The sequence below is a fragment of the Dermacentor variabilis genome, chromosome 9, assembly GCF_050947875.1.
Source record: "Dermacentor variabilis isolate Ectoservices chromosome 9, ASM5094787v1, whole genome shotgun sequence".
Taxonomy (NCBI): Eukaryota; Metazoa; Arthropoda; class Arachnida; order Ixodida; family Ixodidae; genus Dermacentor; species Dermacentor variabilis.
Window position 1 is genome coordinate 132,615,739 of NC_134576.1, and position 23,063 is coordinate 132,638,801.

Consider the following 23,063-nt stretch of genomic DNA (forward strand, 5'->3'; position numbering starts at 1 on the left):
TTTTCCCAGGTAAGTTTCCTAAATGATGACCATACCAGAAATCACACGTGACAAATGCACTGCGCAAATTCTAACTTGCTGTTTTATAGCACAAGCCGCGCCGTCACGGACATCACCGCGTTTACATGTGTATTTATTGCTTCGGCAACATGGCGCTCTCCAACGCTGTGTGTTGAAGCGATTCGAGAATTTTTGCTGTCAAAGCGAGATTCCCGAACGGAATTTGGAACGCGAGTTGATAATCTCGCTTACGAAAGCCCTGCTTTATCGTAAGCCAAATCGCCGCCACCTTGTGAGGCATGTTTGGGTCGGCGAACACGTCTGTAAACTTCGGCGGCGGGGTGGGCATGTTTTCCGGAGCGGCGGCCACCGGCACGCATAATCCAATGAAGGACTTCGAAGTAGTCTCGCCACCGGAGGACTCCATCAGTAGCATGGCGTTCAGTCCGGCGTCCCTGCCTCAAAACTTTCTCGTTGCTGGGAGCTGGGACAACCAGGTGCATACTTCACTCTACATCCTCGCGTCTCTCGCTCGCATCAAAACGAACGCTTTGGCTGCGTGCGATGTGTCCTAACGTGTGTTCTTTTCTTACGATACAACAGATCAGGTGTTGGGAGGTGCAGAGCACGGGGCAGACAATTCCCAAAGCGCAACAGACGCATCAGGGTCCCATCCTCGACGTAGCTTGGAGCGACGTAAGCCATGAACTCTTGTCTCTCCTTTGGTGGTGCAGAGGTTGGCGCTCCGGTAGGCAGTTATAACGTCGCAAAAAACACAAATAAATCATAGCGACAACCGTGCACACAGTTCTGTACTTGCACTTTATACGCAAGTACGTTTTGGTGTAATTGAAAGGTTACCATTAAGTTGATTGTTTTACCGCGGAGCACACGGGCTCTTTCGATCGCGATCGAGTCTACTCGGTTTCGAATATCTCGACCGCGATTGGCTTGCACAAATTGGCCAATCGCGATTGAGAAATTCGGTCCCGATCGTGCTCCATCGCTATCGAAAATACAGCGTGACACCAGTGAACGCGAACGGGTGACATGCGCGATCACTCGCCCTCATCCTCTATATTGCCATTCTTTCAGGATGGAAGCAAGGTCTTCTCTGCCTCTTGTGACAAAACTGTCAAGATGTGGGATCTGAACAGCAATCAAGCCATGTCTATAGCGCAGGTCCGTACATGCTCTATGTGCAACAAATTGAATGTGCTGTGCGGGTGGGTGTTGACAAGTGTGAACTCTCTTGCAGCACGATGCACCAGTGAAAACAGTGCATTGGGTGAAAGCCCCGAATTACAGCTGCATCATGACAGGAAGCTGGGATAAGACACTAAAGGTGAGAGTGATTACGCAGATTGCACAAGCTGCTGCGACACCGTACCAATCTGTGAAACTCTGTATTGGTTGTGAGAAAACATTACTGAGATTGCGAAGCGCGTAGTTTCGTTCATACTCTATTGAGGGAAAACTGGCATTGCATATGTTTGATCGCAATGGCAATGATGGGAAGTAGTACAGGCCCCTTCGTAACATTTGTTGACTTCATGATGTGAAGCAGATTTAGTTCTCTGGCCCTGCAAGTTAACATTTCTTCGGGTGACCTCACTTGACAGTTTTACGCTGCTGCCACGGCATTGTGCCGCATTTTCTATCTTGATATATGGTACACTCTTTCATGCAATGGCCTCGTGCATGTGCCATGGCATTGAAGTCAGTAGTGGGCAGGGGATCAGAGTTTACAGGGAAAATCGTGCAGCCTTGCTGTGGTTTACAGCATGTGCAACATTTATACTGATCAATTTTGTGCGAAGCACATGATATAGACTGTTTTAATACTTTGCTGTACTGTGTTGATAGTTAAAAAAGGCACTTATGCAGCCGTAATCACACCATCCAGTAAGTTGCCAGCTGCCTGAGCTGATATTTGACATAAAAATTGTTACAGCGCTAACACATGCAACCACAAAGTATGAAAGACGGGACACAAGCGCTTGTGTCCCGTCTTTCATACTTTGTGGTTGCATGTGTTTGCGCTGTAACAATTTTTATGTCAAGTATGCACCAACTCGCCCAGAAAGAAGTTTTAATTGAGCTGATACTTCCCACTGATTCCATGCTGGTTGGAGCACTGGTAAAGTGACCGACACAGACACTATAGTGCCACTTTTCCTTATAGGGCATGTTTTGGAATATGTTGCCAGGTATTCTGTTTTTGAATTTACCGCACAGAAGCACCATATGAAATTGGTGAACAGCCAGCTGCTTGCATGTTGAAACAAATGAATGTTCAGTGGCAGGATTACTGAAATAATTATATAACCTCCTCATGTCTCCGGTTACCCAGTATTATCACGAGTGGTAATATGTATACAAGTACACAAAAACCCTCTATTAGTCTTGTTATGAACAGAACCCTAAGAAATTATTTTTCAAGCTGAGAGCATCCATGTGTTTACTTTGCTTTCACATGCATACATCCCTGCATGTCAGCCGCGCCCCAATAACAACCCATCAGAATTAAGCAAAAAGAAAATCTGTGTATATAACCTGTGCACAGTACCTTAACATTTCTGAAATTGACCATACACATTTATTGGCATGAGAAAAAGCATTCAGAAACAACCTTGCTCAGTATGTTGATTTGGCTTCATTTCACCACTGCCCTTCTGTTGAAGAATGGTTCAACATCGCCGAGATGGAGAACTGCCATTTTTATTTGTTTATTTCTCATGTGCTTCCAAACAGTTGGCTTTTGTTTTCATTATACAGACTGACTTTCTTTAGCTGCCTTGTGTGGTTAACGGATTGTAAGATGTGCAAGTGATAAGTTACACGTTACCCCTCTTTCCTTGCAGTTTTGGGATACGAGGACACCGACGCCAATGCTCACCATCAACCTTCCAGAACGCTGCTACTGTGCTGATGTTGTGAGTACGCTAGGTGCTTGAGAGGTGCTCCGATGCAAATTTCAGTCTTCTATACTGGTGCACTTCGATAAACTTGTATACTTTTATTAAAAGCACAGAAGACCATTGACAAATGATGCTGGAGGAAAAGAAGGATAGGTATATCGTAAGGATTCATATTCGAGAGCTCGAAAAGACACACTGGCACAAAGCAAGGAGACTTTCTCATTGCTCAATCCCCTTCTTTTCTTATCATCTCCTGTTCATGACCGGCTGATCCTGGTATGAAGTAGGCAGAGCACTGGTTGAACCACTTATGGAGTGCAAAAAAAAAAAAAAAAGATAATTATAATAAATTAGTATAGTATGATTAGATTTACCTACTCCAGGAAGCTAGCACGCGAGATTGTATCTGCAGTTTACGAAGGCACTAGCCTTTGTGGGCATTCTAGCTGTGTAGCCATTATGTTAATCTGCTCCAGAAAGTCAGCATGGGTTATTGGTTCTGCAGTTTTCAAAGGTGATAGCCCTTGCGGACATTCTGGCTACACAACTTCCCATGCAAAGTATTTGACCGTTGCTATGTTCTCCACTGGGCCCTTAGGGGAGGCACTCATAAAACTAAAGAAAAATGCTTTGCAGAAGGGTTGAAATCTGGGCTAGTTGGTACATACTTGAACGAAAAAACCAGTCAAAAACACAAAGGGCAAGAGGTGTGGTGTGAACCTCTCCTCTTGTCCTTTGTGTTTTTGATTGGTTTTTTCGTTCATCTAAAGAAAAAGTTGGAGTAGTGTTGTAGCGCATGTGGTTGCCAGAATCCCAAACCACCACTTCTTTGTCTTGGTTTCTATGCCATTTGTTTTCGGTGGCATTTGCGACTGTGCAGTTTGTCTCCCTAGCAAACCTCACTCAAGGACATTTGTCTCTCTGGCAACCTTACGACACGAGATTGCCACCAGTGCTGAGTGGACTCAGCCTTACCAGCCGCATTGGCTTCACCTCTATGGCATCCTGTTGCTGAGCAACAGCAATAGGGGGTTTTATTCCCGGCTGCTGCATTCGCCACATTCTGATCAAGTGCAAAATGCAAAGGTGCTGGTGTGCCTAGCTTTCAAAACTACTTGTCAAACACCAGTCAAATTTGTAGCTGTTCACCACAGTATCTGTTACAGCCCCAGAGTTGCTTTGGCGATATTAAACCAAGTGAATCAATTGGTTAGTCTTAGCCATGTACAGCATTACCTTGTCATGCTAAAAAATAGGTTTTTCTGATGTTTCTAGCTCAGCGGCGACAGTGCAGCAAAACCGAAGTGCTGCTTGACAGCCTTGGGAATTCTTACAGCACAGTTACAACTCCCCCCAGACACTGACCTCATAAGAACACTAATAGAACATAAAATGAAAAAAAAAAAAAAAGGAATGACATTTGTGATGACTTTGAGCAAGGCTCTCGTAGAGCTGGAACATAATCTGTTTTTCTGTCTGTCTTCTATTGTCTTATGTAGTCAGGGTCCATATTTTCATGTATCATCCTTGACCAGACAAGCTTTTGCCCATCCAATTTCAGGCTTGTTTCTCAACATCCTCTAATCTGAGAGCCTGACTTTATATGCAGGTGTACCCCATGGCCGTCGTCAGCACGGCAGGCAGGCACATCATCATCTACCAGCTTGAAGGCCAGCCCCAAGAGTACAAGAAGATTGAATCGCCACTCAAGTACCAGGTTTGTATAGGACTGTATAATTGTGTTAGTCCCGTCTAGGGTTTCACGAAAACTCGTCTGGCGAGGAAAGAACATGCCCGAATAAACGTACACTCGCCAACTGAAAAAAATTCAAAACATAGATTGACGTTTCGGTACCCAATACGGGTGCCTTGTTCACCCAACTGAAAAAATTCAAAACACAGATTGATGTTTCAGCGCCCAATACGGGTGCCTTGTTCACCCGTATATTTGCAAGGCACCCATATTGGGCACCAAAATGTCAATCTGTGTTTTGAATTTTTCATTTGGCGAGTGTACGTTTATTCAGGCATGTGTTATTCCTTGTGCACATGGGCGCAAAATGTAAAATAAAGAAAATATTGAACATTAGCAGCTATTCTGTGCTACATTAGTGCATAATTCTGAAGTTGCCTCTTGGTGCTACATATGAACTCATTTATCAATGTTACTCATCTAATTACACTAATTTCATAGTGAAAATCAAGTAAAATTAGTATGTTCACTGCAGCATGGCTTATGAGCGGGTGACGGAAGTTATTCCTCCTGTGCAACATTGCAGGGCATTCCTGCAGTGTGCAATTGACATCTTTACTAGAAATTAAAGGATTGGAAAAATTCTCGTTGCTTCTGATTTCACGCGTCATGGCGTCATCCCTCTGCAGCTTGGAGAGGTTTCAAAGGAGCACAACTCCCCGGTGATTGACAGGTGGGTCTCAACGCACCAGAGAAATTTGACGAGTGACCCACCGGTGGGTCATTACACGCAGTAACTGAGACTCCTTCCTAATTGTTGCTACAGTGAACATGGTCGAGTCAATGGGACTCGATACCAATTTTTTGTGAAATTTAGAGGTCCGTTAAGTCAATAGCACTGATGTGAATAGCATATTTATTCAAGCAGAAAAGCATCCAATTATTGCCTTCATTCGCACTTATTGTTGACAGTGAACTTGTAAAGCGCATCCTGTGTTCTTTTATGGGAGTGGCAAACCTTCACCAGGCAATGGTGTCTAGCACCTGAACTGAAACCTGGGATACTCATACTTTATCTACATATTTTTCCCAAAAATACTTCATTACATCGGGTGAGACATGGAGTTCACTTTGTTGCTTCATGATTTTCAATGTGTTAGGCTCTATGTATATGTGTCGAGGAATCGAAAGCACTTCTTTAAATGGAAAATTTGGCAGGGTTTCGTTAAATCAAGATTTGACTGTTATTGCAAAGCGTCTTTTGCTTGTATTGTTCCGTCACAATGAGCTTCAGTTACACCCATATCCGGTCACATCTAAATTGTACCAAATTTGCAAGGAGCATACCACTTGCCATGTTAATTAATTAAAAGCTCAACTCTGGTGACCATTGCACATTACAAGAGTGGCAGCAGACCCTGCTCACAAGTCTGAATGACACATTTTTTTCACTCTGCAGTACAAATGTTACGGTGTCTGTTGCTAATGATGTTGATTTGTACTTATGAATACACATTCTGTACCCCTTGCCTCGTTAATAGATGACTCGTTAATGCCACATGTATTTTGCCTTTCTTTGCAGCATCGGTGCGTGTCCATATTCCAAGACAAAAAGGCACAGCCGAATGGCTTTGCGCTTGGAAGCGTCGAAGGTCGTGTGGCCATCCAGTATGTGAATCCCCAGAACCCCAAGGACAACTTCACGTTCAAGTGTCACCGTGCAAACGGCACAACAAACGGCTTTCAGGAGATTTTCGCGGTAAGTGTACAGTACATTTATTAGGTTTTCTTTTTCTTTGAATGTGGCCCGGACGGGTAGTTAAGGGCTAACTGCAATGAAATTTCAACTTGGTATTGTTATACAAGAGCAGTAGTATATACTGTTGAAGGTGTCAACCAGGGGGCCAGTTCTCCCATATTGCGCTGCCTTCTGAATTGGCTCAGGTCATAACCGAACAGGTCGCAACATTTTTTTTGCTCGAGTATGATAAATTGGTCGTCATGCCATCACTGTCATATCATTGTGGCCTTACTGCTGTCAGTACACTTGCTCACTTTACAAAATCAAAACATGTTGGTCCATTTGGCAATGCTTTGCAGAAACCCAAACATTGTTGAATAGCCAGCTACTTGCAAAATGCTTCGTGCCACGTCGATGCTCACAGTGTGCGGGATATGCATAATTTTTATATTTTCTCTTTCATTTGCTTCAACAGGTCAATGACATTGCATTTCACCCTGTTCACATGACGTTAGCAACAGTAGGCTCGGACGGAAAGTTCAGCTTCTGGGACAAGGATGCCCGCACCAAGCTGAAGACGTCTGAACAGATGGAGCAGCCAATCACCCGTTGCTGCTTCAATGCTCGTGGTGAAATATTTGCCTACGCAGTCAGCTATGACTGGTCAAAGGTCAGTTCTTGTCGCGTGGCAGCTATAACATGCCATTTTATTGCAGCTTTAATTTTCAGCTGGGGGCCTTACAGGCCGAGTGCAATGAAATTTCATTTTGGCTGTGTAGGTTATAAAGAAGTACAGTTGAGCCTTGGTAATTACGTCGAGCTCGACCTGTACTTGAAGGACTTCGAAAATTTTTCCAGCACAATATTCTCAGAATATAGGGAAGCCATTCTGCAATTAGAAAAGTGTTTCGGGGCCTCTTTAAATGACTGCAAAGGGACTGTTAAAATTTGTCTCATCAGGCAATCATCTTAGCATAAGTGATCCACAAAACTAAACCAATCAAACATTTACACCTAATTCGTCTGATGGTAGTTGCAATGCAATTTGTTTTGCCATTAGCGTAAACAAAGAGGCCCGACTGAATGCATGACAGCAGTTAAGCGTGGGCCCATCTTAAGACTCTGTGCAAGCCATACCACAGATGTTTAAACGTCTCCTTTCTAGGGCTATGAGTTTCACAACCCTCAGAAGAAGAACTATATTTTCCTGCATTCCTGCTTCGAGGAACTCAAGCCAAGGGTCAAGAAGTGAATTCCTTCGTCACAAAATGTAAAGACTCAAATAAACTGTCCAAGTGGACAAAATCGTGCTGGCGAAATTCAAACTTTTAATCGCATAAAAACAAAGTACACAGAAAACAAGTTGCCAGCTTCTATATATAAGTGTGTGTACATAATATATCTCTTCTGCAGTATCAAAGAACTGTACAAATGTTTGTATCTCCACACAGCACAACAAAAACAACACTGCAACCAAATATGGCACTCTTTCTGTACGTCTGATAAGAATGTAAGGCACACCGCGCACTATCTTGATAACTCGAAACAGTATTTGAGGCAACGAGAAGAACGGTACAAGGTCTGTGTGCGCACTAGTTTGATTCATAGCAATGACACCTTGAAATCAAAGGCTAAGTGACTGCGTTGATTGAAAACATTGCACAGTTACTAATTGGTGAGCTCCCTAGCATGCAAAAATTTTTCCATCTGTGAAGTCAAGGAAAGACTTTCACTAAGCGTGAGAAGTTGGAAAGGCTGACGGCATGCACCGCAGGTGGTCATTCTCTGTATTGGTGTGCGCATTTTGAGAGTTAATGACTGGGCCTTGTCCCACTCGCCTTCAAGCACTGTTGCAAGTGTACACCAAGAAAGAAAACGAGTAAAAATCCATGCCAAGCCAAACAGGTACAGACTTCTGTGAAGCTTCTTCACATGTTAGCACAAACCTACTTTATGAACTCCTGTGAATTACTTCCAAAAGGGGAACCCACCTTCATTTCATAATGAAATAAAGCTAACTGCAGACCTTCACATCTCAAGTTTTTCATTCCAGACAGTCGACTTCGAAGATGACACAGACTTTAGTTCACTTTCGGTACATAAGATCACCGTGGTAGATTACGAAATCGTATTGAAACCATGCATTATGCTCCAATTGGCCACAAATGCACAATGTCATGCTGGAGCTTAACAGTATCATCAAAGGCTGCAGCAAAATTTAGGTAACATGTTTCAGACATCCAAGGCTTGGCGAATAAGTGAGCCCAGACGTTACCACCACACATGCAGGTGGTTGTCCAGGACGAACCCCCCCACTAGAACACAACATAAAACGATTCACTCCAAACACACAAGAAATACTTAAATTAAGAAAAGTTCACATGTTTGCATTCACCAACAATGGCTGATGCAACACCAAACTGGATGTGTGTGGAAGACTAGCCAAGGCTCTAAAAGAGATTAATCACTAGCCAAGCACGGCTGTACACAAGACAGGCCGCCAGGGCAGACTTTGTTGGTCCCCGACAATTTTGGTCAGTTCAGTAAAATTCGTTGGTCCTTAAAGTACAGGCCGCCAGGCAAAGTGCCCTTAAGACTGATGCAGTAATCACAGCTTCAAAGGTAGCATTCCCAAACGTTGCGTGGGAACATGGCAGGTCTTCACCTCCTGGCTAATCAGATTCTGAGGAATAAATGAAACTTCAACACTTTGTCGAAGTACTCCGATAGATGTAATGCGAAATGAAACATCTAAAAATTCTGGTATGACTGAACTAAAGTAAAACAAGGAGGGGGGAGGGAAAGGCAAGAATATTGCAGCCTTTTCTCACTAGATGATATTGCGTCATTACGAGCTTGCGTGTTTCTCAAATCTGCATAAATTCCGTAATGCACAAAGCAACTGTGCGCCTTGTTTGTTCTGAATCCTTCTAGATGTGAACAATCCGTTGCTCTAATAGAATAACGAAGACGAAACATTGTGTTTCTTGAAACCTTGAGTATGACAGGGACATGGGTACTACATGAAGGTCAATGTGATAGAAGAAAGGCATAAGAAACGAGCTTGACGGCCTTTCTGACCTAACGCACCCGGTCAAAAAGGAAAAAAAAAGAAAGCATCGGCAGCAGAAAGATGCAGCACGTTTCCACGGGCTTCCGAGATGTGCCGCTTTTAAAAGCCAGGAAAGCACTCGGGACTATCTGGGCTAGCAGGATCGATAATAATCAGCTGCTAATAACATCACTGTTGACAATGCACAAAAGGTAGCACCACTGACAAACAATGGCACTGCCTGCCAAACTCTCGGCTGTTTTCGCGCGGCTTCTCAGCTACAGCGTTAAGTATTGCAAGAACAGCAGCGGTCTCTCATGGCAGTCGAGCAAATGCGGGCACTGGGCAATGCACAACACATTCACGAGCAATATCAATGCTAGAGCGATGGAACGCAAGAGAAAGGCACTGTAAAGCACAACGGTAGGAATCTTTCGTCGGGGCGATGATTCCTTGGCAGTCTTGCGTGCGGCTGACTCCGCCTCAGCACGCGTTGATGTCCAGCGGAGGCGCATACGAGAAACCGATGAATGCGGTGTCTGCATCCTGTACGCTGGCACTCAGCGTTTGAGACCTGCCGACGGAAGCTGAAAGCGAAAAATTCCAGCATTCGTCAACTGTTTAATGACGGCAGATGCACCCGAAAAAAATGTTTATTTTCTATCCAAGTGTGCAGAATGCATCGAAAGCAAGCAGAATCACCAAAAAGGAAAATGAATATTTGGCGGGAATTTTTTCAGCAATAGTGGGGAAACACCGACGGAAAATAGGAAGTGGGTTTCACCTGGCTACCAGTGGCTTTGTTTGAAATATGTACAGACAGCTCATCATATTTGAACCATAGGCATAAATTCAGGCACGTACCCAGGATTTTCTTTCGAGAAGGGGGGGGGGGCAGGGGGGGCCAACCCCAAGATAACTTTTCTATGCAAATGAGGGGGGAGGGGTACCTTTACTAGTACAAATATGAATAACGTCCACCATTCGCCATAAAGACACGTAAGCCACCAAAAGAGATATGAACTAAGGTGTATCTCACAGGTTGGCCTGCGAGATACACCTCTCGTTTACTTGGCAAACAAGGACCCACATCAAATGGACTCGCGCAGGAAGAACACTGCCAAGAACAAGTAAACAAGCGAAAGTGTAAAATAAAGATTTCTATAGTAGAACACAACTTAAAGAAAGAAACAGCAGTTAGCAACAAAGGCACACGGACCGCGCGGGTTTGTGTGACTCAGACAGCCAATCACAGAAGCAAACAAAATCATCGTCGTGCAGCCTTCTCAAAACGGCGTCCTACTTGGCGTCGTACTGCGTACGTTTCATTTGCTTTACATCATGTGTGTGACACCACTGCAGCCAGAGATCTTGCTTTGGTCTGTCTCCTCTGACATGCCTTCAAACGAAGGCGAGACGTGTGCCAAACTTCTTCTTACTCTGCCACTTGCTGCCCATCATTCAGTGTTGGCCAAAGACATTTAGCAAGAAACGTCGCACTCAGTACTGAAACTTGGCAGGAAAAACATTTTTGTGGTATGCTGCCTGTAGGCAACACTAGTCAATGAAGGGTTAATGAACCTGCAGCCAAACTGTTGAGCAGCTGCTTCATGACATGCATTTACAATGTATTTTTGCTACTGTGTAATAGCACATGGGAGAAAATGACCTCTAGCAGAAGATACAAATACAATGACTGATTTACTCATAGGATTCAACATCCCAAAGCAACATTGTGGCTACAAGTGACACTATAGAGGTGTCACTCAATAATTCTGACTGCCTGGGTTTCCTTAACGTGCACCTAAAGCAAAGCACAGGAGTGTTTTTGTGTTATGCGCCCTTTGAAATGCAGTCACCGATGGCCAGAAGTCTAACCTGCGACCTTGTTCTGAGTGGAACAATATAGCTAATGAACCATCATGGTGGTTACATCAACATCGACACCAGGAAGAAGACAAGTGACACTGCTAGGACAGCTGTCAGTCAGAACAGCTGCTAATCTGCCATATGAACAGTCACCAGTCAGGTTTATCGTTCAGATTGCTCAGTTTCTAGTCCACTGGTGGGCTTCGAGTCTTATTTACTGGAGTTTATGTCGGCGTTTTCTTCTGGAAGTCTCTTTTTGCAATGAGCACTCCACAAGCAACGGGCACAAAATATTCTCAAGTCACTGCCTAGTGCCGGCGCGTTCACTGCAGGCAGGGCGATAACTTGTTCAATCTACCAGACAGATATGCCGCACAAATCGGCTGTTCAGACTGCTGAAACTAGCTGGAACCGGTTTCTGGCACCTGATAGTACGACAAACTGGATGGTCTTTACCTATGTTTCACGCTCAACCATGCTCTTATCATTGGCAAAACCATTCCAAGGGTGTTTCAATCATTTCAGTTTAATCTGTCAGAATGTGGAATTGGTTTCCAGCTGGTATAACAATGCAGTCATCACAGTATGGAATAGACGCAGCAATGTCGGTAGACACCTCACCAAGGACACATCAGAAACACAAACTGCCCACTTCCGGCTTTACAGTGTAGTGACCAGATATATTCATTTCCATGTGCAATCATTTTTTTACCACTTCGAATGTACCTTCTTTATCGCACCACAACTAAAATGCGGAAATTACTATTACCAGCGTTCTGCACGTGGCATGCACTTCGCAGAATGGTGTTAGACGCAGGCGATGCTAGAGTTCAGGGACTACTGTTTTGCTGCAGAGTTAAAGGATTTCACGATCGAACGAATCCCTGCCGTGGTGACCACATTCCCATGGAAGCACCATGTGGGAAATTGAAAAAATCCAGAAAAGTGAAAAACACACACTGCAGTCGAAGTTTGTGAAGCTTTGTTTGTGAGCCCTTGTTCAGTATTCCTCAAAACGTTCAAAAGAGCAGTCACTATCACTGCCAAACAAGATGTTGATGACCTATCAGCATTGTTCGCTAACAGTGGTACCAGCTTCTGGCAAGGGCACCATTGCAGCAAAGGGGGTTGAACACAATACGACTGTCCTTCCCAGTCAGCACTGTCCCTCACCTTCCTCGGCAGCTAACAAAGCCCGTTTTTGCTGTGGCCAGCCACTGTTGGTGGTGGCAGCAGTGACGCCGCGCTCTCAGGGCCGACCGATTACGAGAGCTGGGCTATCTTTTCAGTGTTTTGGGAAAAAAAAAAATAGCAAATCATGCCAAAAACAGGGGGTGTGTGTTCTCTCGGCGATGGGACGTCTCTCAGGGATATTATAGTACCTAGATTTAGGTACACCCGTTACCAAAAGTATGCGGACAAAGGTTCTGCGAAAAACACATCGTTTCCTAAATTCTTTGGAATGTAACCTAAAACTGAAAATTGCAGCTCGGACTTCGCATTGCAAACATTGCAGAGCATTCTTAGGTTTCAAGTAGTCAGTCTCAGTTGCCAAGAATTTTTTTTTTTCACAGAATCCTCGGCTTGCATACATCTGATCACACGTGTGCTGTACGAAACTCAGGCAATATAAATAAATTTCACAGTGGTATAACATCCCACACAGTGAGGATTTTCGGAAATTACAATGGTAATAACTAAGGCAGTGGTTCTTTGTACAGCAAGGTTTATTTTGCTTGCTTAGTGAACCTGACCAACTTATCAGCGCCAAGAGCACCCACTTTCAATGTACCAATTCACTGTTTCCACATAGCCATCCGGTGGAGTGGTAAAAAAAAAAAAGTGAGATCTGCTCTTGTTTAATTGTATCTTATTTTTAAACTAAATCTTGCATAATTACTTTTTTTAGACATCTATTTTGACATTGTTAGGCATAACACAATAGAGTCACTATTACCACAGATACGCTTTGTTCCCTATCTACCCGATGGCCCCATGACATGTACCTCACAGGCCATGCTGTAGCAATGCCAAACCCCACACTAAATGCCTTTTCTTTCCAAGAACATACTTGTAGCATCCTGTAGAGATTTTGCATGAGGTCAAAATGCTGTGCCAAAGCTGCAATGTATCATCACCCTTAGAACTTTTCTGCAAAACATTCAAGCTAAATTTGACTGAAAATTCACGGTAATCTTGAGACATGAATATGCACTAACAATATGCAAGTAACAATGCAAGCTGGTAATTTATCAACACGCTATCACTGGATCATAAGACTATAAAAAAGCTGGTGCTTATTTGTCGTACTGACTACAGGTACAAGCTGTCAAGGAACGTGTCTTGTCAAAGACGACAACAATCTTGGCAGCACTAGAAAAAGAAAAGGGCCTTCAATTTTCTTTCACAGATGTATGTGAAAGCTTACCAGGTATAGGTTCCTTGACAAAGTCCGGATCGATGTTCTTCAAGTCCATTATTCCCGACTGCAACAAAAAAATTGCGGGAACAAAAGTTTGCTGTCTGCTCCATCTAGACGCAATGACAGTATCATGCAAGGCTCCACAGATAAATCTAACGACTGTAGGGAAGCACATTTTCCATTTAGGCCTTCAAGATTTTTAAAATAAGAAATGTTGGAAATAAAAAAAAAATGATAAAGTGCCAAGTTTCGAACTTTATAACTCGGCAATAAATGAAGATGTCTCAATTCTGTATTCTGACCTATTAAATAATCGAAGTGGACAAAACTGATGTGTTATACATCATTTTCAAATGTACCACTAATTAGCAAGTAGGACTTTTTTTTGCAAAACACCCGAACACTGCAACAACTTCACGTAGGCTTTAAAATATCAAATTTGTACGCTTTATATGCTGTAACAAACACGATTTATAGAATTACGATATCAGTTTTTGGTGCAGAGTTACACATTTGTAAACTTTGTGCTTCTTTTTTTTGTTAAACTTGCCAATTTTAGTCAATGTTCGTAAAAGGAAGTAAGAAGTCCTAAAATTTTTCTGTGCTTCCTAGAGTGACCAGAATATAAATTTCTCTCTAATATGCAACAAATTTCACTAAAATTAGCCTAGCGGTTGTCTTACAAGAGCCACTTCTGCATTTTATGTGCAATCTGGATAAGGAAATCGGAGTTGGCCCACAGCCAAAGCATGCCTGGCCTACAGTCTCGCACCAGCTCGTCTTGACGTCACAGATAACTAAAGCTAAAGATAACTAAAGTTTTATCAGTAATGATGGACTACATTGTATTCGAATGGAGCAAAAGACTAAACATAATAAGTTCTGAGAATGTTTAATCTGCCAGAACTGCCCAAATACGAGAACATTCTTTGAAGTCCATGACATTGGGCTGACATACCGGCACGGGGGTTACGGCACGAAATTCAATAACTTAATCTTTCACCTGCATTTCCTCTTCAAATAACCAACCTCCTATCGCAACTAAAATAGAATACTGAGAAGCTTTAGTCTAAACTAATTTTAGTGTCTCTTTTTTTGGTGCCCCTTTAGGCAGTAAAGTAAATTTTGAATTAAAGGAACGAGAGCAACCTCCAAAATAATGGTCGCATGTGCGCAATTGTGCAGAAACCTCCGATTATGATTGCCAAGTAAGCGAATAGCCAATAGCTTCTAAAAACCTATTACCTTTATGAAAGGAATGATGAAATTGAAGGCTTTTTTTTTCTTTTTTTTGCACTGAGGATATTTAAATAGCGATTTGTCGTTTCATTGCACAATTGTGCAAAAGAGAACTGAGCCATCAACCAGCACATTTGTAGCGGTAGTGCAGACTGAGTGCTCCGGAACCACATCTGAGCCTTCACACACACCAAAGGTGTCGCATGACGGCAAGTCCGTCTCAAGGAGCTATAATAGTGCATAGTATTTGGATCGGACTGCTGGTACGATCTGTTGGGAACTCGGCGCTGACGCCCGTGGTTGTACCTGGGTCGCAAGCCCCAAGGGTAGCGTTGGCCTGGCGGCCTGGGGTACAACTGCAAGCATCCGAAGGTCCCGGCAAAGCATGAGTCGACAGGTAACAACGAAACAACTTGTTTATTTTAACATCGCAAAGAGTTGGCGGTCAGGTTTGACCGAAGTAGAGAGACGGGAGAGCACTTCACTCAACGGAAGAAATCGGAGCCCTCTTCTGGCGTCCGGGGGCAGCTGTTTTTATACTCTCGCAGTTGAGGGCAAGAAGGAACCCCTCAAAAGACGAGCACGTGAATGTACAATGGGCTAATGGTGACGCACACTGTCGTAGCGATGCCGTAGCACCATGTCGTGGCGCTGCGCACGATCTCGTAGCACCTGGTCGTGGCGCTGCGCAGCACACTGTCGTGGCGCTGCCGGTCGGACACAATGACTGTAACGAGAAGATGGTCCCTGCTTTGGCATCGCCTGTTTCGGGCACAATGACTGGAACGAGATCCCTGCTTTGGCATCGCCTGTTTCGGGCCCAATAACTGGAAGGAGATCCCTGCTTTGGCCTCGCCTGTTTCGGGCACAATGACTGGAACGAAATCCCTAGGCGGTCGCATCGCCGCAGACGCGCCTGGAAACACCTGGCGATGAGTGTTGCGGTGACGACGATCGGGCCAAAATGTCCGCCGCCCCGCCGCCGTCGCGCCGGCAAAACCACGTGTCGCAGGCGAAACGCAACAGACCGCCCCGCCGGGGAAAGGAGATCCCGATGGACAGGGGACTGCATCCGCTGTCCGGAGGGATGTCGCTCGATGATGCTCATAACCGAAGTCGGGCGTCCCTTGACGTTTCTTGAGCGCAGCGCACAGAGAAGGCCTCGTTCTCTCGTTCAGGTTCGCACGGGACACTGCAAAGTGACTTCGGGAGAGTTCACATTTTTGTTCTCGTTCCCGGCAAGCGTTAGAACTACGCTGAAAACTCAACCGCTCAGTCAGCAAGCACGGCACAACCCTCACTAAGCCCTGCCAGGCTCTTTCCCCTTTTTATACCACTGCCTAGTTCCTTACAGTAGTCTAGCATCACTCAGAACGCGTCCACAAATTGAAAAATTGCACTAGAAAGCATATCATCACTTTGAAACACTAAACAAAAGCAATATGTTAAAAAAAATCCTGCCTCAGGAAGAAAAACATCAGTAACAAACAATTTTGAGGCTGATTCCTACGTTAGGGGCTTCGACTTAAGCCATCGGCGTTACCGTTGAGACTCCCCTTTTTGTAACGCACCTCAAAGGAATATTGTTGTAAAGCGAGGCTCCAGCGCAGGAGGCGGCCATTTTTGGGAGAGATGGTCTGCAGCCATTGGAGAGGGCAGTGATCTGTCCCAATGATAAACCTCGAGCCGGCTAGATAGCATGACAATTTCTGAACGGCCCACACGAGACATGCACACTCTTTCTCGGTGGCGCTATACGCCTGCTCACGACTGGTCAGCTTACGACTAGCATACAGGACGGGGTGTTCTACTTCTCCATTTTCCCGTTGGCACAGTACAACGCCCATGCCTCGCTCACTAGCATCGCACTGAACAATGAACCCTTTTGTATAGTCTGGCGATCGTAGCACAGGCTGGCTTGTTAGGGCACTCTTTAGGGCGCTAAAAGCTCTTTCCTTTGTCTCGTCCCAGACGACTGTTTGAGGCTCTGTCTTTCTTAGAGCATCCGTCAGGGGAGCCGCGATATCAGAGTACCTAGGGATGTACCTCTGATAGTAGCCGGCGACACCTAAGAACGACCGAATATCGGTCTTTGTGCGCGGTTGCGGAAAGTCTCGCACAGCGGCCACTTTTATTTCAGAGGGGCGGCGACGACCCTGACCAATCACGTGACCGAGGTAGACAACCTCGGCCTGTGCTAACTGGCACTTAGGAGCCTTTACTGTCAAGCCTGCTTCGCGCAGGCGGGTTAGCACTGCCCGCAAGTGTGTCATATGCTCAGACCAGGATGCGGAGAATATCGCTACGTCGTCTAGATACGGTAAAGCGAATTCTTGCTGTCCCCGCAACACTTTATCCATGAGACTTGAAAAACAGTATGGCGCGTTCTTCAAACCAAAACTCAACACTTTAGGACGGAATGTTCCCATTGGTGAAATGAACGCCGCATACCTACTAGCCTCTTCTGTAAGTGGAACCTGCCAATAACCCCTGACAAGATCTAGGGTGGAAATAAACTGAGCGCTACTAACTTTCTCAAGGCGCTCCTCGATGTTAGGGATCGGATAAATTTGATCCTTAGTGATGGAATTAAGCCTGCGGTAGTCGACGCAAGGACGAGGTTCCTTGCCCGGTACCTCAACTAAAATCAAAGGGGAGGTATAATCACTCTCACCTGCCTCAATAACACCGAGCTGTAGCATTTTCTTTACCTCCGCCTCCATAATATCGCTCTGGCGGGGTGACACCCGATACGCCTTGGATCGTACTGGCTCTGTGGAGGTAAGTTCTATATCATGAGTAAGTACAGAAGTCCTACCAGGCCTCTCAGAGAACAGACCTTGAAACTCTTGTAATAGCTGGTGTAGTTCGGTTTTCTGCTCAGGCGACAGCGGTGCTTTACTGATAAGGTCACTAATGACTTGACCGGTGTCTTCCCTGTTCGTCACTGAGCCTAGTCCCGGAAGCTCGACCGGAAGCTCTTCAGGAACGTTTACCATCATGCACACCACTGCTTCCCTTTGTCTATAAGGTTTGAGCAGATTACAGTGGTAAACTTGCTGTGCTTTCCGCTTTCCTGGCAGACTTACCACGTAGTTAACGTCCGACAGTTTCTGAACAATTCGCGCTGGGCCCTCCCACTGCACGTCTAGTTTGTTGTTTAGCGATGTGCGCAATATCATGACCTCATCGCCAACCTCAAAACGACGGGCCCTGGCTGTCCGATCATAATAAACCTTGGCCCTCTGCTGGGCCTTTGTCATTGCTTCACCTGACAACTCCTGTGCCCTTCTTAAGCGTTCGAGGAGCTTAAGCACGTACTCCACCACGACTGGGTCGTCGCCCCTACCTTCCCATGATTCTCGAAGCATGCGAAGCGGAGATCGAAGCGAGCGACCGTACACCAGTTCAGCTGGCGAAAACCCCGTAGCCGCATGCGGCGCGGTCCTTAAAGCAAACATCACCCCAGGCAGACACAGCTCCCAGTCAGTTTGATGTTCAAAACACAACGCTCTCAACACGCGCTTCATGACGGAGTGGAGCTTCTCAACGGAATTCGACTGTGGGTGGTACACTGAGCTGTGTAGCAGCTTTACCCCACACCTTTCGAGAAAAGTTGTCGTCAAAGCGCTAGTAAACACTGTGCCCTGATCTGATTGAATTTCTGCAGGAAAACCAACTCGCGCAAATATGGACAGTAGTGCATTAACTATCTCAACTGAGCTGAGTTCTTTAAGCGGCACTGCTTCAGGGAACTTTGTCGCTGGGCAGATCACAGTCAAAATGTGTCTGTACCCCGTGGCTGTTACCGGCAGAGGTCCCACAGTATCAATAACGAGCCGTCTAAAAGGCTCCGTAATGATAGGTACCAATTTCAACGGCGCCCTCGATTTGTCCCCTGGTTTGCCCACCCGTTGACAAGTGTCACATGTCCTCACGAAATGGTCTGCGTCCCGAAAACACCCTGGCCAATAGTACTCTTGCAAGAGACGGTCCTTAGTTTTCTTAACTCCTAGGTGTCCGGACCACGAACCCCCGTGTGACAAGCGCAACAGATCCTGACGATAGCATTGAGGCACGACCAGCTGGTCGAACTCCACTCCTCGGCGGTCTAGATACTTCCGGTACAGGACTCCACCTCTTTCCACAAAACGCGCAGTTTTCCTGGCGATACCTTCTTTGACATTGCAGCGCACGTTTTCCAGGCTGCCATCCTTTTTTTGCTCGGCTATCAAAGCCGTCCGGCTGACTTTTAGCAACCTATCAAGTCCGTCTGACGTAGGCGCGATGAGCAAATCAGTAGATAGCTCTTCTAACTTTCCCGCGTCGGGATTTTCCTCTCCAGTATCTGGCGCCTTCAACGCTACAGACTCAATTTTATTCTGTTCGGGCGTGCTCTGAATATCAGCTTGCTGCGCCTCTGACCCTTTTTCGTTGTTTGATAACGTCGGCCCCGCAACTACCGCCTTTGCAGCGAGCTCCCGAACCTTCGATCTGGTTAAGGCCTGAACACTAGCTTCACCAAACAAAAGCCCCTTCTCGCGCAGGAGGTGATCGGACCTGTTTGAAAATAGGTACGGGTACTGGGGTGGCAGCATAGATGACACTGCCGCCTCTGTCTCAAGCGCTCCGAAAGGTCCTTCAATAAGCACTTTTGCTACCGGCAGACACACGCTATGAGCTTCCACGGCTTGCTTGATCCATGCGCACTCGCCCGTGAACATATGGGGTTCTACGTAAGACGGGTGAACTACATCCATCGTAGCTGCGGAATCTCGAAGCACTCGGCACTCTTTCCCGTTTACGAGGAGGTCTCGCATGTAAGGCTCAAGAAGCTTCATGTTCTCGTCAGTGCTGCCTATTGAAAAAAACACAACTTTTGGTGTTGTTTCCGGACACTGCGCCGAAAAGTGACCCGGCTTCTGGCACGTATAACACAAGCGCGCTCGCCTCATCTCGAACCGCTTTCTGCGTTTGGCTGCCGCCGTCTCTTTACGTTTGGTCGGACTGCTTTCGCTCGCATCCGCACTACGCGTGTCCCCCTTAAATCTCATGGGCGTGAACCTTGGCCTCTCAGACTTGGAGCCAAATTCACCCTTTTGACCGTCCTTAGCTCCGCGAGCTCGACGCGTCACAAACTCCTCGGCTAGCTCAGCGGCTCTAGCCACCGTACTCACGTCTGGCCTATCCAAGACCCAGTATCGCACGTTCTCCGGTAACCGACTATAAAACTGTTCTAGCCCGAAACACTGCAGAACTTTATCGTGGTCACCAAACGCTTTCTCTTCTTTGAGCCACTCCTGCATGTTCGACATAAGCCTATACGCAAACTCTGTATATGACTCACTTTTGCCTTTCTCATTTTCCCGAAACTTCCGACGGAACGCTTCCGCAGACAGCCGGTACTTTTTTAGCAGACTCGATTTTACTTTGTCGAAATCCTCTGCTTCCTCTCTATCCAAGCGAGCGACTACGTCGGCCGCCTCGCCGGGTAACAAAGTGAGCAAGCGCTGTGGCCACGTTTCCCGAGAGAACCCCTGCTTCTCGCACGTTCGCTCAAAGTTAACCAGGAACAAACCAATGTCCTCTCCAAGCTTAAACGGCCGCATCAGGTCAGTCATTTTGAACAATACGCGTTCTCCTGCACCGTGTGCCTGACTTCCATTACGAGCGCGTTCCATCTCTACCTCGAGACGCTTCATTTCCAAAGCGTGTTCGCGCTCTTCTTTTTCTTTCTGCTCTTTAAGTTCGCGCTCCTGTCTTTTTGACCTCTCCTCAATAGTCTCAAGGCATTCCGACAGCTCGTCATCCTCAGCCTCTAACTCAAGAATAGCCGTTATCAGTTCCGGTTTTCTGAGTTTGTCCGAGACATCCAGACCCAACTCTCTTGCAAGCTCCAACAATTTCGGTTTGCGCAACGACTTCAAATCCATGGCTGCTCTGAATGCTGCTTTCTCTACTGCTTACTATTGTCTTGCCGCAAACTAACCCGGCAGTAACGACAACCACAATTACCAGCTCTGTTTCTGACACTAACAAAAAGCCTGGCAAAGCTCAGTAGAAGAAAGTCCCGCACTCACCAAACCTCGCAGGCAGGAATTCCGCGCAGTCGTTCCGCTGCAGGCAACCAGTCGTCACACAGGGCTCGTTGCACTGCTCCCGGATCGACGTTGAGCTGCTCAGCATACAGTCAACTGCATCTCTTTGCTGCTGGCCTCCGTTGTCGCGATCTCGCCGCTGGCAGACCGTTGTTTGAAGTCGTAGGCGATCTCACCGCTGGCAACCAGATATTTGGATCGGACTGCTGGTACGATCTGTTGGGAACTCGGCGCTGACGCCCGTGGTTGTACCTGGGTCGCAAGCCCCAAGGGTAGCGTTGGCCTGGCGGCCTGGGGTACAACTGCAAGCATCCGAAGGTCCCGGCAAAGCATGAGTCGACAGGTAACAACGAAACAACTTGTTTATTTTAACATCGCAAAGAGTTGGCGGTCAGGTTTGACCGAAGTAGAGAGACGGGAGAGCACTTCACTCAACGGAAGAAATCGGAGCCCTCTTCTGGCGTCCGGGGGCAGCTGTTTTTATACTCTCGCAGTTGAGGGCAAGAAGGAACCCCTCAAAAGACGAGCACGTGAATGTACAATGGGCTAATGGTGACGCACACTGTCGTAGCGATGCCGTAGCACCATGTCGTGGCGCTGCGCACGATCTCGTAGCACCTGGTCGTGGCGCTGCGCAGCACACTGTCGTGGCGCTGCCGGTCGGACACAATGACTGTAACGAGAAGATGGTCCCTGCTTTGGCATCGCCTGTTTCGGGCACAATGACTGGAACGAGATCCCTGCTTTGGCATCGCCTGTTTCGGGCCCAATAACTGGAAGGAGATCCCTGCTTTGGCCTCGCCTGTTTCGGGCACAATGACTGGAACGAAATCCCTAGGCGGTCGCATCGCCGCAGACGCGCCTGGAAACACCTGGCGATGAGTGTTGCGGTGACGACGATCGGGCCAAAATGTCCGCCGCCCCGCCGCCGTCGCGCCGGCAAAACCACGTGTCGCAGGCGAAACGCAACAATAGTTGCCATTTGGTGACGAATGTGCCCCTCAACTCGGTCGCAAGAGAGAACATGGAATTTGCATCGGTGAATTTATGTCGGTGATGGACGCCCAACCACCACAAGCATGGCTAAAAAAGCTGAAGAAAGCCATTTGCTTCAGAAAAAAAAAAGAAGGATGACAAAAACTGTACGCCCACCAGACTAGGCTTGTAGGGTGGAGGGATTCGCTTGGATTCCAAGTCCTGCCAGTTGATCGGGTTGAAGAAGTCGTGTCGCTTCACCTCGTTGCCGTCGTCCGCGTGACCCAAGCGCAACCGCTTCTCCTTCTGCAAAAGCTGAATGTGCAAAAGAAAACAGATGAAAAAGAAGCAGCCAGACAGCACAGAGCTGAGCCAAGACTCGCACATTTCGGCTAACGGCCTGCCCCCAACGTCAACTTATTATTGGGATTAGTACTTAGTATTGCTCTGTATAACGTCCGAAATTGACACTTCGTGTGCAGAGGCTAGGCACTTTGAATGATTGCTCATGCATCCAAGGTGTTAAATTACTGCACTCTGCTCAGCATCTCGTCTACAGGCACATTTACATGAATGTGACAATAGCGTACCGCATTTCTTGGTGCATCAGGGAAATATAATAACAGTGTTTATATATATGTGGAGCATCCAACTTCGTCTGAAACCAGCTGGAAATTATTTTCCATGGGTGCATTTCGTAGGTAAGTGGGGAAGAAACCAGCGACCGCGGACGTGCCACTCAACTTGTTCTGTGGTAAACAGGAGCAGATCTGTGACGATTTACACATAATAATAAGGTAATATTTTGTGATATGAAAGCATGAAACCTGATACCTACATCTTTCTTTAATATGGGACACATTATATTTATTGGTTGTAAATACAAGAAGCAAGTCTCTAGACCAGGTAGCGTTGCCTGTAAGGTATGAAATGTAGTACTGTATTTACTCGCATAATGATCGCACTTTTTTTCCAGAAAAATTGATGCAAATTCAGGGGTGCGTTCATTACACGGGTTAAATTTCCCGCGAAAAAAAATTTTTTTTCGTCCTG

The 23,063-nt window shown here is 46.1% G+C and overlaps 2 protein-coding genes across 5 annotated transcripts in view; one reads left to right on the top strand and one right to left on the bottom strand.

The window, feature by feature from the left end:
* Positions 1 to 116: 116 nt before the first annotated feature.
* On the top strand, positions 117 to 8,036 carry Rae1 (ribonucleic acid export 1). The gene is made up of 9 exons (XM_075669479.1): positions 117 to 497; positions 604 to 696; positions 1,096 to 1,182; positions 1,259 to 1,345; positions 2,865 to 2,936; positions 4,531 to 4,638; positions 6,197 to 6,373; positions 6,831 to 7,025; positions 7,521 to 8,036. The coding sequence occupies exons 1-9, from the start codon at positions 300 to 302 to the stop codon at positions 7,605 to 7,607; spliced, it is 1,104 nt and encodes a 367-aa protein (XP_075525594.1). The 5' UTR covers positions 117 to 299; the 3' UTR covers positions 7,608 to 8,036.
* LOC142557547 (serine/threonine-protein kinase Sgk2-like) overlaps positions 7,661 to 23,063 on the bottom strand; it is a 34,013-nt gene continuing 18,610 nt past the window's right edge. For all 4 annotated transcript variants that reach the window (XM_075669478.1, XM_075669477.1, XM_075669476.1 and 1 more), the window contains 3 exons: positions 22,188 to 22,325; positions 13,705 to 13,762; positions 7,661 to 9,994 (listed from right to left, as the gene is read on the bottom strand). In XM_075669478.1, the coding sequence (XP_075525593.1) occupies positions 9,891 to 9,994; positions 13,705 to 13,762; positions 22,188 to 22,325 (300 nt within the window). In that variant the 3' untranslated portion in view covers positions 7,661 to 9,890. The remainder of the gene's footprint in view (positions 9,995 to 13,704; positions 13,763 to 22,187; positions 22,326 to 23,063) is intronic.

What these genes read in the sequence shown, in the direction of transcription:
- Rae1 (XM_075669479.1), top strand. Translation starts at nt 300, where the DNA reads ATGTTTGGGTCGGCGAACACGTCTGTAAACTTCGGCGGCGGGGTGGGC. An exon ending in GCTGCTACTGTGCTGATGTT is followed by an intron (nt 2,937 to 4,530) that starts GTGAGTACGCTA and finishes CTTTATATGCAG; the next exon opens with GTGTACCCCATGGCCGTCGT. An exon ending in AATCGCCACTCAAGTACCAG is followed by an intron (nt 4,639 to 6,196) that starts GTTTGTATAGGA and finishes CTTTCTTTGCAG; the next exon opens with CATCGGTGCGTGTCCATATT.